Source organism: Egretta garzetta, unplaced genomic scaffold, assembly GCF_000687185.1.
Source record: "Egretta garzetta isolate BGI_Z169 unplaced genomic scaffold, ASM68718v1 scaffold187, whole genome shotgun sequence".
Lineage (NCBI taxonomy): Eukaryota > Metazoa > Chordata > Aves > Pelecaniformes > Ardeidae > Egretta > Egretta garzetta.
Genome location: NW_009260342.1, coordinates 858,507 through 873,138, shown reverse-complemented (window position 1 = coordinate 873,138; position 14,632 = coordinate 858,507). Strand labels below are relative to the sequence as shown.

Here is a 14,632-nt window from a genome sequence, read left to right as displayed (position 1 = left end):
TGAAGAACCCCAGGTCTGATGCTATCCCAAATTGTACACAGCAGCGCCAACCTCCACCATGCTTCTGAGGCTTGGTGGTTAACGCCACAAGCTTGTAGCCCAGAGCCCTGGCAGCTTTCTGGAGCTGTCAGTAAAGGGGGTTACTTGCTGTTTGCAGAGTTACACGCTGGATCGTCACTTTCATGACACTGAGGTCCTCATCCTGATTTCTCCTTGCAGCCCTGTGATCATAGCAGCTCTCTGGAGCCAGACCAGAGTTGCTGGTCTGAATGGTCCTTGAAAAAATCACAAAAAAAGCAGAAATGAGGGGAGAACCAAGTGGCCTGTGTTTGTGTGTCAACATTTATATTTTTCCTTCTTTTTAGGCCACAAGTGCCCTTGTTACTCCTGCTCTTGCAGTGTGTGATGCTGTAGCCTCTCAGTCGTGGGCAATTTATTTAGCAGCCTGTGGAATTGGTTACTCATTACTTTGGTCACTTCCTTCTTAGTAAAATGGGCAAAATGCACAGATGCTTCTGGTGTCTTGAAGTGAGTCCAGTAGCAACAGGAGAGTGATCAGAGAGGAGAGGTTTTGCTCATGCGCTTTGCTTGTTAATGAGAGAAGGTAGAGAAATGTGCGAACAGCCAGGGCTGTCAGAACTCTGGTATTTCCATTTGCCTTTGGCAGTGCGCAGAAGGACGGTGGGGTGATCTGGGAAAGGGCTGGATTTGCACAAACCCACTCGAGTCTGGGGGCAGATACCATGCCAGCCAGCACCCGTGGGCTAAAGCTCTAGAGCTTTCCCCGGCAAAGCCACCGTGGGTTAATACAGGCTGTGCAAATCACTCTGCGGGTGACAGCCCTCATAGTTACTTTTCTTCTGCCGTCTCTAGACCATGCCTTCAGAGGCTGCTGCACTATCTTAGCGTGGACAAAGGAAATGTGAGCACAGGGTCTGAGAGGACAAAAACTGATCTCCATTACAAGGTTTCCAGGAGCTAGTTGATTGGGATGAGTGAATATGAGACAACTGTGGATGGTTTTGCTTCATGCTGTAATTTATCCTACCTCAAGCAGACATCAAAATCGGGAACCTTGCCACGTGCTTATCCCATTTGCGTGATATTATTGAGTCACCATGCTGGTGACTAAAGGGTAAGGGGGTGGAGACTGAAGGGTCAGTCCTGTCCTAGTGATCTATGTGCTGATGTAGGAGATAATGAATGTCATAAATTGCTATTCTGAATGTCTTGTCTTCCCTACTAATCAGGTACTGGAGCTGGTATGAAGGGTTTTCTCTCAAGGCATGAGGTACTTGGTCCTGCTGATATGCTACAGTATTCATCTGGGATCCTCAGTGGGACAAGAAACCGAAATCACCTTGATGTTCCTCCCCAAAACCATCATGTTTGGGTTTTTTCCATTTATGGACTTTCTAGGACGTTTTGAAACACTGGAAGCACCAGTGAACTGTCTGCCATCAACATTAACTCCACAGACTTTGCTGCTGCTCGTGGTGGTGGTATGGTTGTCTAATTTTTATGACAGGAAAACAAATTCTTTTAAATAAAAACAAAAAGGAATAATAAAATTTATTGAGCCACAAGCTGAAGCTGGAAGATTCTCTCTTGTTGCATATGGGAACAGATTTACTTGGGAAGGGAGCTTACAGGACCACACAGGGCTGCCCTCAGTTGCACATCTCCGTTACTTTCTTCTGGACTGTTCCTTCATCCCCATTGGAAAAAGAATGTTTCTAAGCCTTACCTGGACATGCAAGCAATCTGCTCTGAGATCCCATAATGGTATGGTTCAGTTGTTCCTTTGATGGTTTTTTTTTTTTAGATGTGTTAAATGTTGAGAAATATCACCCAGGTTGATACCTCTGGAGACTGAAGTCCTCTGGTCATCAAGAAGAGAAGGGCAGCTTCCCCTTCCTCCTTTCCTTATGCCCCTGCCTCAACTGAAAGGGGCAGCTCCAAAGGAGAGGAGTAAGTTGTCCTTCCATCCATGCGAACCTGGGCCTCTCTGCTGCCTGCCACCAGCAACATGCTGAGATGAGGTGACCTGCGGTTGCCTGGGACCTGGACTGACCTCACCAAGATGTTGTGGGATAACTATCTCCCCCCGCAGTGACCTGGCTGTGTTTGACTATCTCAGCTAGAGGAGGAAGCTTCTAGATCCAGTTACCAAAGCCCTGCACCACTTAATGGCCCATGTGGTCTGGTTGCGTTTGCCCCTCTCTGCACATCATGGAAGCCAAGTGTTTTGAATGTTGTAATAAGAGAGGGAATAGAGTTGGTTTGTAAAGTGTTTCAGAGCCATGATATAAGTAGCCTTATTTTTAATGGTCATGCATACACTTAATTGTACATACAGAGGGGGAATAAACCATGATGCTAAGAGTTGTTGTTGCTTGGTTGGCAGGATAGCGGGAGGGGTAAGAAGGTGCAGATGGTCTTCACAAGCAGCAGTTATGCTGAGCTCTCAGGATTGCTGACAGGACTTGTTAAGCTTGAAAGTGGAATCAGTGGGTGTAGTATCTTTTCCTAGCTGCGGGCGGCAAAGGTGCAATGTATACAGCAATACCTGTGGGAAGTGTTTCAGTTTGCAAACAGAATCTCTCTGCGTTCATTCATTGCAGTGTGTATCTCCCTCACGCCTCCAAGGCTGAGAGATTCCTGCAGGGACTTCGCTCTCCATGTCAGCAAAGCCATCAAGGAGCCATAACTGATGGTGGTGTGTGAAAGGTGTCTTGCATCTTCCAGGTGCTAAAAGTCCGATTCTGATTTTCCCAGAACAGTTGTGAGGTCTTTTGACATGCTTTGGTCACAGGACAGAAAAGAAAAACACGGATGCTCTTGGGGGTATGAGCAAAGGAGCAGGGATGAAGCCTTACAGCAGAGTCGGGGCAGATCCTGTCCTGTTTCAATGTTGGTGCCTGTTCCCAGCAGGGCTACAGAGGACTTGTATGCTCCTTCAACCAACAGCTATGGCTCTTGGCTAGAAGGGTGTGGGACACACTGAAATTGCTGTTGGCCTGTAGAGAGTCTTGTCCAGTGGGGAGAAACATGGTGCTGAGCTCCAAGAGAGATGCGGATGGCCCCCAGATGCTGTGTGCTGGTTTTCTTTCACGGTTTCTGACATGTCAGTGGGGGGTGAGAGCAATGAGAGAAGGAAAGGAGAGAGAAGAGCGCGCGCTAGCGTGTGTCCTGCTCTGAGGTGCTATCTGCAGGTCTCCGTCGTATGAGTCACCCGAGTCACTGTGGCAGAAGGAAACAAAATTGGTTCCTTCTGTCTGATGGCAGCTGTCTGATGCGTCCCAGTGAGCACTAGCTTGATTTCCATTTTCCCTGCATTTTAAGAGATTTTGGTGCTGGATGACTGTGCTGGGCTGTGCAGAGCATCCTTCCCAGCCAGCTACCTCCGAAGGCAGGGCCAGCATGAGAAGCCATGGCCATCACACTTGCTGCTTCCCCTGGTTTCAGGCATGGGTTTCTCTCAGCCTCTGGCTTGTTTATCAATGCCTACTAATTTATTTTGCAAGCTGCTGTGGCTGCTGTTATACCCCTGCTCTGTGCCGTGCAGCCGCTGCTTGGCAGGTGACCTCATTCCTTCTATCCCCCCACTTGAAGGTCCTCTGTTTTAAATTGAAATCACTCTGACGAAGCTGAGATCTTAAAAACAGAAGAAAAAAACCAGCTATTTTGAATGCTGTAAGGTTAAACAGGGAAAACAGTTTAACATCAGCCGCCTTTATTTTTTCAGTTTTCATTCTGTTTCAATCAAGATAAAATGCAAATTCAGTGTCTGGCCCTAATTAGAAACACAGCAGCTCATAAACACAAGTTGATGGCATTTTTTGTCTTTGTCTCTTTGTCACAAGTGGTATGCTTCTTATTTTAATTTCCTTAATTTTCTTTCCTTCAGGTAACTCTTCGCAGTTGATGTATTAAGTTGCATATAATTACTTACTGTAATCTTTTTTTTTTAACAGCACTTGGTCAATATTTTTTTTTAATTAGTTGCCTCCTCAACAAATGGTCAGGTTTTCAGCCTTTTTAGAGGTGGGGAGTGACTGAGTTTGGGAGGGACCTCTGGAGGTCTCTGGTCCAACCCCCTGCACACAGCAGGGCTTTCCTCAAAGTTGTATGAGGTTGCTCCAGGGCTTGGAGATGTTCACAGCTCAACTGAGCAAGGATCGGAGATTCCTAAGTCCCTCTGGGAAACTTGTTCCAGTGCTTAACTGCTCTCCTTGTGAAAATTAATTGCAGATGGTGGGCACTTACAGTCATTATTCTCATTTTCTTCTTTTGAAAGAAGAGGGTTACAAAGCCCTTGGCTGGAAGCTGCCGCAGAACGGTTTTGCCTCCAGCGCTTATGTCCCTGTGAGAGGTGTTGGGTGAGTCAGATTTTTCTTTGAGAAAGGGAATTTAAAATCCTGCCTGGCCAGCCAGCCTCTTTAATTAATTTTAAAGCATTTAATAGAAGAGTAGGAGGAACATGCCTCAGTGCTATAAAGAAGTTCAGCGCTGGAGGGAATCGAAAATGATGGTCAAGGGGAAATTTAAATTAATATCAATATGTCAGGGCTCTTCAGCAGTGAGTGTGGATGGCTGCTAATGCCAGCGTTCGACCCGAGCGCTGGAGCCTTGTTTGTTTAGGGTAATTTTGTTTAACTATGGAAGGTCATAATGACAGCAGCAGATAATTGGAAAGGCAAATCTAACTCCTTCCTTTTTCAAAAGTCCTCTTTCCTTTCTCCCTCCTTTTTGGAGGCCAGAAATACCCAGCAAGGACCTGCAGCAGCCTGGGGGTGAACTGGAGCGTTCGCTTTAGTGTTTGCGTTGAAGAAATAGCCTTGTGTGTCGTCAGTGTCCACACATGCAGGCAGCGGTGCTAACCCCCCGGTGTCCAGCAGAGGTAATTGGGGAAATTACAGCCGCTGCCTGCAAAGATTTTTTTCGTGAGCCAATGTCACAAGATCTTCCTCACTTGCTCTCCAAGCGGGGTTTCCCTTCCTTTCAGCAGTGCGGAAACTGTGTGCTGCACTTGGTCACGGTTGTAGGGTTATTACTGAGCATCCATAGGAGCTTGGGGACTGTCACCTGCTTTAAATGTTGAGGAGCCGAGGGGTTTGGCTAGCGGGGACTTGTGCTTAAGACCATGGGAAGCTGTGAATTGTGGCAGGATTCATCAGATGAGGACTGGAGCCCACATCTGCCTTTCAGAGAAGCATTTGTAGCCCTTGTCCCCACAGCCTTCTGGCAATTATCACCACATAGCTTGCTTTAGTTTTGCTTTTAGAGTTAGCTACAAATGGGTTCTTGAAGTGAGGGTCTTCTCATCCTTATCTCTGTTCAACTACAAGGCAGTATTTGGGTTTTCTAAGCCTTTAACATCTTTATAAATGAATCAGAATGGTTGGTTGGGTTAAAGCAAGACTTACTCTTCTCTTCCACGTGTTAACCAGCCATTTGAGTTGAGCAGGTCTTGTCAAAAATCCGTTTTAAAACTTTCCAGCTTAACTTTGACACATTAAATCTGGCTCTGGCTGATGGTTGGCCATCGTTACTCAGCAGAAGCAGGACAAGAATTCATCCTCTAACATCAAGCAGCAGGAAAAATTCTTGGGAGGGATAAAAATGAGCTTTCTGACATCTCTTAGAAGTAAACATTGAGAAAGAAAACTAAGTATGGGCCTTCCTTGGGCAGTTTGTGGTGGAAGGGGAGAAGGTGGTTCCAGGACTGCAGCATCTTGCAAGGCTTCCCTGCTTCATGAATCTTTCAGATGAAGGAGGGCTCCATGCACCCATCATAGTGTCTTCTAAGCTGCCTGGAAGAACAAGCCAGCGCAACATGGCTGCTACCATCAGTGGGCTATGATGGAAAACACCTCATTGGGGAGGGGAGGAGGAAGAACAATCTCATCTGTGATAGCTGCTTGCCCAAAGGCTCTGATCTCTGTGCAGTGGCAGAGAGAGGCAGGTTAATTTTTTCATCTCCCAGTTTTGCCTTCTCTTAAAACTGTTGCTGTCTCCCTGGTCTCTTGGGGGAGATGTATTAACCGTGATGCTCTTGTTTGACTCCCAAAATGTGGTGGTGGGGAGCAATGGGACTGGCTTTCACCTGGAGACTTGCACGAGTAGCAGAGGGATATGAGCTCCATGGGCATCTCTAACACCATTATCCTCCCCAAATCCCTCTAGTGCCTCTGCCCCTCCTAGGGCTGGGGAGCAGACTGTCACTTAGTCTCTTAAAATCCTTTCAGGCAGCCAAGGAAAATAATTTGGAGACTTTCAGAAAAAAAAAAATGTAAAGGCCATCCTTAGGAGGCATGAGTAATAGCATGTGACAGCTGAAACCAAGCCAGCAGCGCAAGCTCAACACAAATCCCAAACCAGCAAGCACCGATGCGCGCTTCCAGCCCTGCCTGCCTTCCCAATTGCCCCCCTCCACACCAGGAGCCTTGCTGGGAAGCAGAGCAGCCACAGGGGCTTTTAAATCAGAAATGAAACGTGTTCGTTTAAAGCTTACCTTGTCGTAATCCCCTCAGCATCATGAGCCTCCTGGAGGGGACTAGCCAGCACCATGGGGAGCCACAAGCATGGTGTTGGGTTCCGATGGACTGAGCTGTGAAGGTGTGAAGGCACTGGGCCATCCCACCTGTCCCCTTCTCTGGACCCCACGGTGAGGACAGTGACCGCCAGAGGATGAGCAACTTGTGTTGCAAGTGTGACCCCACTCCACCACCCAAACCTCCACTGGTGAGATGTGCAGGAGTGGGTCAGGAAAACACTCAGCAGCTCTGATTTGTCCTCAGGGGCCTTATTTAAACAAGTTTGTCTTGATTACAGTGCTTAATCTGACTTGTCAAAAGCCTCATAAAACCATTTAGGTGCTTAAGAGGGAAAACACAGTCCTTTCACCCTCTTAGAGCTGAGCAGGAGCTGGTCTGAAGCCACCAGCCCAACTGCTCCTGTCCCATTGCCAGGTCAGAGGCACGTGCTGGGGTGCTGCCTCCAGAGATGAGCCCCCAGCCCAGTGCCAGGGCTCAGCTACCCATAAAATAGAGTTGTTTATTTTATATATATATTTTTTTTAGTTGTTATTAAAACAATTATTAATAGCCAGCAGTCCTGAGGGAACTGAAAAACATCCTGAAGCTGGCATTGATCTGCAGCATGCAGAGACACCCGTGACTTAATGGGGCAGGGGGAGTTTGAGGGGAAGCGAAGCAGGGCTGACCCCTCAAAGTCATAGGAGCATCACGCTTGAGCTGGTGCCAGACAGGCGCCTGAGCCGGGGTGAAATGGGCCAAAGCCCAGCAGACCGCGATGGCACTGCCCCCGGCACGGCCCCGGCGAGGGCCAGCAGTGGGCTGGGGGCTGCGAGTCCCGGGGTGGACACGGGGCAGCCCTACCCAGGGCTGGGGGGAAGCTATGGCTGCATCCTAACTCCCTCCCCTGCTCCCCAGCTCTGCACAGAGGAGGAGAGCTAATTGCCAAGCTCTTAAATGTGATATGATGAGTTTACGTTGCTGGCAGAGGGTGGCGGGGCTGGGAAGAGCTGGGAGCGCTGCATCTATTTGGTGAGACATTAAGAAGCAGCTTATATCTGGATGCTAATGGAGAAGACATCCCTGTGTGTCCCAGCTCACCCAAAACAAGAGGAAGAGGAGAGGGCAACATCGATTACAACCTGTAACACACACACACCCCTTTTCTCCTGTTCAGTTTTTTTTCATGTGAGAGATTAATGGGAACTCTTAGTCTTCTAGCACAACTGTACCTTATGAATTCTCTGTCTCGCCCTCATCCTTTAAATTATCCACATAATAAAATATGTATTCAGTGATTTCAGGTCATAATTTGATCTACTTAGGGAAGAAAAGGAATGATGAAGAAGGGTTGCCGGCATGCTCCGCTCTCCCCCATTTATCTTTATTTATCATCTTTTTTTTTTCATAACAATCTGTGTGCAACCAAGTGATGGAAATACTGGTACCTGTGTGCTGGTTCCTTGCAGAACAAGTATCGCCTGGCACCCTCAGCTTGGCAGGACCTGGTGAGCCACCCTGGCTGCCCCGAACCCCAGTCTGTTGGCAAAGGTGATGGTCAGGGTGGTCCAAGGGCTGAGCCATCCCAGTAATTCCTGTCTTGCCCTTGCTACCTCTGGTCTCAGTTTTGCCCATCTGTAAATGGACATAAACTTGCCCGTGTGCAAACCCCAGGTACACGATGGTTCCCACAGGAAAGCAACTCTGCATGGGCAGGCTTGGAGGGGACACTGGAAGCACCCTGGATGACATGGCCTTATCCCAAGGCAGAGATGTGAGGTTGAAGATCCTTCCTTCTCATCTGTGTGGCAGCCATGGGGCTCCTGTACAGCACTGGAGCTGCCAGAGTTTCATTTTAATATCAAATTTTAAGTTTGAATGTAGGTTTTAATTACTTTCATACAATCCTGTGACATGTAAAAGCCTTGTGTGCTAAAGGGCGTTCTGCATTATAAAAACCCCCAGGAACCAGGGGGGTAACACCCTGATGTCACTGGGGGATGCTGCAATTCCCACCGGAGCCATGAAGCTGCCCCACGGGGGCCAGAGGAGGAGAGGGGATGTCCCCAGCACCCTGTGATGCAGTGACAGGGTCCCCCTGAGGTACCAGCCTCCCATGGGAGTAAGGAGACAATTTGGAGGGGGGCGGGATTGGCCTCTTCTGCACAGGGGGAATAAGACCCTCCTGGCCTGGCTGCACTGCACCAGCGATCACGCCGAGAGCATGTTATGCTTGTTTGCAATAAAAATCAGGGTTTAAAATCCTTGCGTTTAGCGCAGTCCTTGGACGGGCGTCCCCTGGGTGCCTGTTTTCCCCGTGGCTGTTTACGTAGCTATTTGTCTGTCTCAGAGCCTGCAAAGCCTGTCCTTACAGGGATGCAAAGCCATGGGTTTCATTCAGCAGCACTGGCGGGTGGGTCGGCACGGCTGCCTGGGTAGGTGGGGGATTTGGGGGGAGGTTTCCAGAAAGGAGTATTTGGGGAGCTGGTCCCCAAAGCCCCCCCACCTCCCACCCCAGATGCTTTGAGCCCTCAGAGGCTGTTTCCCTCTTGCTTCTTTTTTCAAGGGTTATTTATTCCGGCGATGGAGATGCTCTCTGCGTGGCCGGCACCACTGACAGATGAGAAAGCAAGGGCTCGTCGCAGCGACAGTACTTTAATGATGATGAAGTGTTAGCATCAGCATCGCTTACCCAGGAGAGGTGGAGAGAGTAAGAAAAACCAAATCTGTGCCACCCGCCCAGGGAGGGGACCTGGCTACTTTGGGCATTTCTGAGCAGCTAAGGGTGGTGGCCTTGCTGCTGCACCTTCTGGGGCATGGAGGGGGAGGAAAAAAGTGAAGGCAATGCCCCAGAGCACCCAGTGTGATTTGTAAAGCTGGGAACCATCATGCTTTGCCAGGATAAGAGCAGCTGGGCTTAAATAAACCCTCTTGTTGGCACCCCTGCATCGGCCCTGGCAGCAGGGGGAGACTTCCAGCTTGCTTTGCGTGGAAGAACCTTGGCACACTGAAGAGGTTGGGTTGTCTTGCCAGTGATGGAGATGCTCAACCCTATGCCAGCTCTCAGTCCCTGCCTGCTCATTGTACCCTGCCTGCCTGCACCCGCTACCTGCCCACCGGGTAAGCTGGTGTCCCTGCCCCGGTGAGCACAGGTGCCACGAGTTGCTTTCCAAGTTTGCAGCATGTTCTGAGGCTGTGGGGTGACAGCACTGTGGCGAAGCCCCCTGCCACTGGGGCAGTGTGCTGCCCTGTAGTGCTGCCAGTCTGGCTCAGGTGCAAAGCCTCTCGCTGGGGTCTGAGCTCCAAGAAGGACCCTTGGAAGAGCCCTTGTGGTGTGGCACCTCTTCCCCCACTCTCGTTATGGCCCATGGGTCCAGGCACTGGCCGTCTCAAACAGGATGGTATTTGGGGATGGGCCTGAGCACAGGTCAGCAGCAAAGCGGCTCATCCCCCTGTAGATCAGGGTGAAACAGAGAGCATGGCTTCTTCCAGTGCTGCCCCATGGGTGACTCTCTTCTCCTGGGGCTCTCCCAGGGATGCTGGAGGAGGGGCTTGGGATGGAGAAAGATGGGCATGACCAACACTTAGAGCCAGGAGGTGCCCCATCCGCAGCGCCTCTCACAACGAGCTCTCAGCAGCGAAGCTGTGTCCTTCCTTAAAATGTGAAATTAAAAAAATTTGTTTGGTTTCTCATGCGCTCCCAATGATCCCTAAGCATGGGTTTATTGGATTCTTTCCAAGAGGTCTCCTCTCCTACCGAGCACTGTATATATACAGCCACGTTGGCTCGACCCGCCTGCTGCAGTAGTTGGACTTCACAGCGATGCCATGCTATATAATACTAATATTTACTATTTGCATATGAAATGTTAGACAAACTGTTTTGTCATTAAAAAGACAAACTTTCCACAGCTTCACAATGTGGCCGTTTGCTTCTTGCCAGCAAGGTCAAAGATGGAGACTCCCTCATGGGCAACACAGGTTGTAGCTGCCAGCGCATCTGCCAGGGCTGTTTTCTGGCTCCGCCACCATTCTCTGCGCCCCTGCCAGCGCTTGCTTTCATTCAGCTGCTGCATGATAGCAGATAATTTGGGGTTTTTGACTGTAGGGTATTAGATGGATTTAAAGGTTTGGGTTTATTGCTCTTGTGATTACAGTCAAACCTTTTTAATATTGCCACTGGTTTAGGGTAGGCTCCCTCTTATTATCCATGGACCCGCAGCCCTGTGTGTGTTGCAAGTTCCTGGGGAAGCAGCTTGGGGTGCTGTCAGCCCCCTGGGGTCCTGAGCATCCCTCTGGAGCCCCGAGCAGCCATCCCAGGGCTCTGAGCATCCCCTCCATGGCCCTGAGCAGACCCCCCAGGGCCCTAAGCATGCCCCCAGGGCCCCAAGCATCCCCTGACAGCCATGAGCATCCCCCAGCAGCCCCAAGCATCCCCCCACGTCCCTGAGCATCCCCTCAGGAACCTGAGCATTCCCCCCACAGCCCCAGGCATCCCCCCCATAGGTCTCACTGGGGCTGCAGTGCCCGGGGTGCTCTCCTGCCTAGGAAAAGTGCTGTGGGCTGGAGACCTCTCCGGGGTTATTCAGCCTTCCTGGGGTCTCCACACGGGAAAGGCAGTGCCTGCCCTCGGCTGTAATTGAAGTAGATGGAATCAGGACGGATCAACGTCTAATTCCTCGCCTGGGTGAATGGGGACATATGTTTAATTTTCTGGTAAATCAGTCTGGGAGCCCCAGCTCGTTCCTCTGCGCGCACGTAAGGATCACCACTGCCAAGAGGCGGTTTCGCTTCCTGCACATAGGTCTGCATAAGAGCTCCCCCCCAGGGCTGCCATCCCCAACATTGGTGATGGGAGAAGAAATAAAAGCCACTTCCCAAGCTTCTTTTGCAAAGGCGGAGTTTCCATCACCCCACATTACCCAGGGAAAATAGCAGGGATGCTCAAAGTCCAGGGATGCTCAAAGTCCAGGGATGCAGGTGAGCGCCAGTGATTTGAGGGCTGTGCTGGGAGAGGAGCAGCAGGAGGGGAGGGATAGAAACAGCAGCAGCTCGCTGCTGGGCATCTCCCTGAATGGGACCACACAGGGAAGAAGGGAGCCTGGGGCTTTCAGGCCAGCCCAGAAGGTCTCATTCACTGGGTGGTGCTTTCCCTAATGCACCATGTTATTACAGGGATGGAAACCCCCTGGGTGTCCAGATAAGGATTTATTCGTGCAAGCATAAGAAAGGCAGGCTTGGGAAGTTTTGGCTACATGGGTGGTTATGGCCCAGAGCTCCAAAGAGCTGCAAATAGCACAAGCAAAACAGAGGGGGGGAAAGGTATTTGAAATGATCTCCCCAAAGACTTCTTCTAAATGAAGTTCTCTAGTTTTTCCCAGAGTGGTCCCCAGGGACCACTTCAGACCATCCATGTCTTGTGCAAGACACACGGTCTCCCCTCCAGAGGTGTCCCTTGGAAAACTTCTTGTGTTGGCTGAAAAACAAGTGAGTTTCTCATTTTGGGGCTATATTTTGCTCTGGAGTATATTTAAGCATAAGGGACTTTCTGTGTTGCTCCTCAGCTTCATCACTGATTTCATTAAGGATCCTCTTCTGCAGGCAGTGACGACTTGGGGCTCTGCTTGGCCCTGCTTTTTCCCTGCGTTTCCATTACCATGAGAATTAAAGCATGCCGGTTTTACACCCAGCCACACTGCCCACAGGGACCTGCGTGAGAAACCTCTCATGCATGGTTATGGTCAAAAAGCCATGATTTTCGGTGATCTTGACCTTGACTTACAAGTTTGCCATCATGGCAGGAAGGCGAAGGAGAGCAATGACCTCCTTCAGCTGCTGTGATTTCAGCATCCAAGGCAGGACCCAGCCAAGTCTTTTGCCCACCACAACAAGGAACCTGTGTGGAGAAAGCCAGGAGGGACGCATCAGCTATTTCCACCTATTGTTTGAATATGGCTTCTTGGGTTTTTTTCCATCAGTGTGGTCCAAGGAACATAATTTTTCTCTTGCTGGTACATCTGTAAATCCAAAGAGGGAGTTTTCTTGCAGCTGAAATATCTCATTTCCAACTCAGGCTTTTGCATTACAGTCAGGAAGGTTGCATACCAACCTCACGGGTGGTACCCGTTGGGTGTAGGTCAACAAGGTTTAGTTAGCTCTGGTGTCTGAGGCCATCAAAATCGCTGCCTACTTCCTCAGAGCTGTGGGTTTCACTCTGTGTAGGATGTCTGTGCGTGTAGGTGCAGGTATGTGACTCCCTATACATCTCAGTGGGCACTTACCTACAGAGCTGAAGCATCTCATCATTATTAATGGGCTTTACATCTCTCAATGAGCTTCCATTTTATGGAAGTAGGAGATAGGATCTGGCAATTTACCCCAAGTGACATGGGGAAATTGGGAAATGAGATCATATCTCCAGAGTCACGGATACTTTTAGGGCCACCTTGTTACCATGAGGTCTGGTTTAACTTCTCAGGACAGGAGTCTCTCAGCTGACAGAGCAGCCTGCCAGGTAAGTGTTTGAACCACCTGTGGAAACTGTGTCTACAGTTGCGTGCAGAATTAGACTGAATTGCTTTTTTCAACTTGGGTTCACCAGCGCAACTGGAAAAAAAAACCCTCTACCATCAACAATGCTGCTCGTCATTGAGCAAAAAGCTTTCAGAGGCTTATTACTTTGAATATTCAGGGAGGTTCTGATGTTAAAAGGAATTAGAGCGCTCCAAATATGTTAAAATATAACATTACAGCCTCTTTGTCATCTTTCCCACATTATTTTTGCTGAGTGATGGTAATTGAGTGAATTTGTCAGGAATTCACAAATGGCTTCAATGGCTCTCAACCTGCAAAGAGAGAATTCGACTGAAAATTTTTCCTGGCTGTATTTGAGGCAGCACTGATGTTAAAAGGAATTAGAGCGCTCCAAATATGTTAAAATATAACATTACAGCCTCTTTGTCATCTTTCCCACATTATTTTTGCTGAGTGATGGTAATTGAGTGAATTTGTCAGGAATTCACAAATGGCTTCAATGGCTCTCAACCTGCAAAGAGAGAATTCGACTGAAAATTTTTCCTGGCTGTATTTGAGGCCCCAGCCACTGGGGACTGAGGCTTCCTTCTCACGTTCCTGGTGAGGCCGGTCTCTGGCTCTACAGGAGCAGTGGGGAAGGCTGAACTCGGGTCTTTTCAACCAAGTTAAGCAAGGATACGTGTAAGATACCTGCTGCTGGCTTCACCGTTTATCCTTCCACTTCCCCAAGGTCTGCGGCTGGTTGGAGGCAACGTATAATGCCAGAATGTCTCTCTGTCTCCATCCTGCTTGGAAAGGGAGCTGGGTGTGACCCTCAAAGAGGGACCAGAGCGAGGAGGGTCCTCACTCCCTTGTTGGGGCTGAGGCTGCTGCCCTCTCATCCCCTAGCAGCTCTGTTCCTCTGTCCTGGCAGTGATGTACTATTTGATACCCCAACCTCCCTGGGTCCCCCCCCCCCCCCCGGCAGACCAGTGACTGTTAATTAACCTTTGGAGGGGGGACAAGAGCCAAACTTTGCTCTCTGGGGTTATAGAATCATAGAATAGTTTACGTTGGAAGGGACCTTTAGAGGTCATCTAGTCCAACCCCCCTGCAATGAGCAGGGACATCTAGTCCAACCCCAATCAGGTTGCTCAGAGCCCCATCCAGCCCGACTTTGAATGTTTCCAGGGATGGGGCATCTACCACGTCTCTGAGCAACCTGTTCCAGTGTTTCACCACCCTCACTGTAAAAAATTTCTTCCTTGTATCTAGCCTAAATCTACCTTCTTCTAGTTTAAAACCGTTACCCCTTGCCCTATCGCTACAGGCCCTACTAAAAAGTTTATCCCCATCTTTCTTATAGGCCCCCTTTAAGCACTGAAAGGCCACTATAAGGTCTCCTCGGAGCCTTCTCTTCTCCAGGCTGAACCCCCCCAGCTCTCTCAGCCTGTCCCCACAGCAGAGGTGTTGCAGCCCTCAGATCATTTTTGTGGCCGCGCTGGTTTGCATTTGCAGCCCAGCAAGGCTGAGTCCAAACTCAGTTGGCTCTCACTTCTTTTTCCATCCCATTTCGTTGC

The 14,632-nt window shown here is 49.5% G+C and overlaps 1 protein-coding gene across 2 annotated transcripts in view; it reads left to right on the top strand.

The window, feature by feature from the left end:
• Positions 1-3,793, top strand: part of COP1 (COP1 E3 ubiquitin ligase) — a 132,258-nt gene extending 128,465 nt beyond the window's left edge. Inside the window, exons 20-21 of one of the 2 annotated variants that reach the window (XR_004842494.1) lie at positions 1,251-1,502; positions 1,826-3,791. Coding sequence is in view for 1 of the 2 variants with exons in the window: in XM_035898086.1 (XP_035753979.1) it covers positions 1,251-1,268 (18 nt within the window). In the remaining variant the exon portion in view is untranslated. Of the gene's footprint in view, positions 1-1,250 lie in introns of both variants that reach the window. The other variant, XM_035898086.1, reaches the window with a different exon arrangement.
• Positions 3,794-14,632: the final 10,839 nt, after the last annotated feature.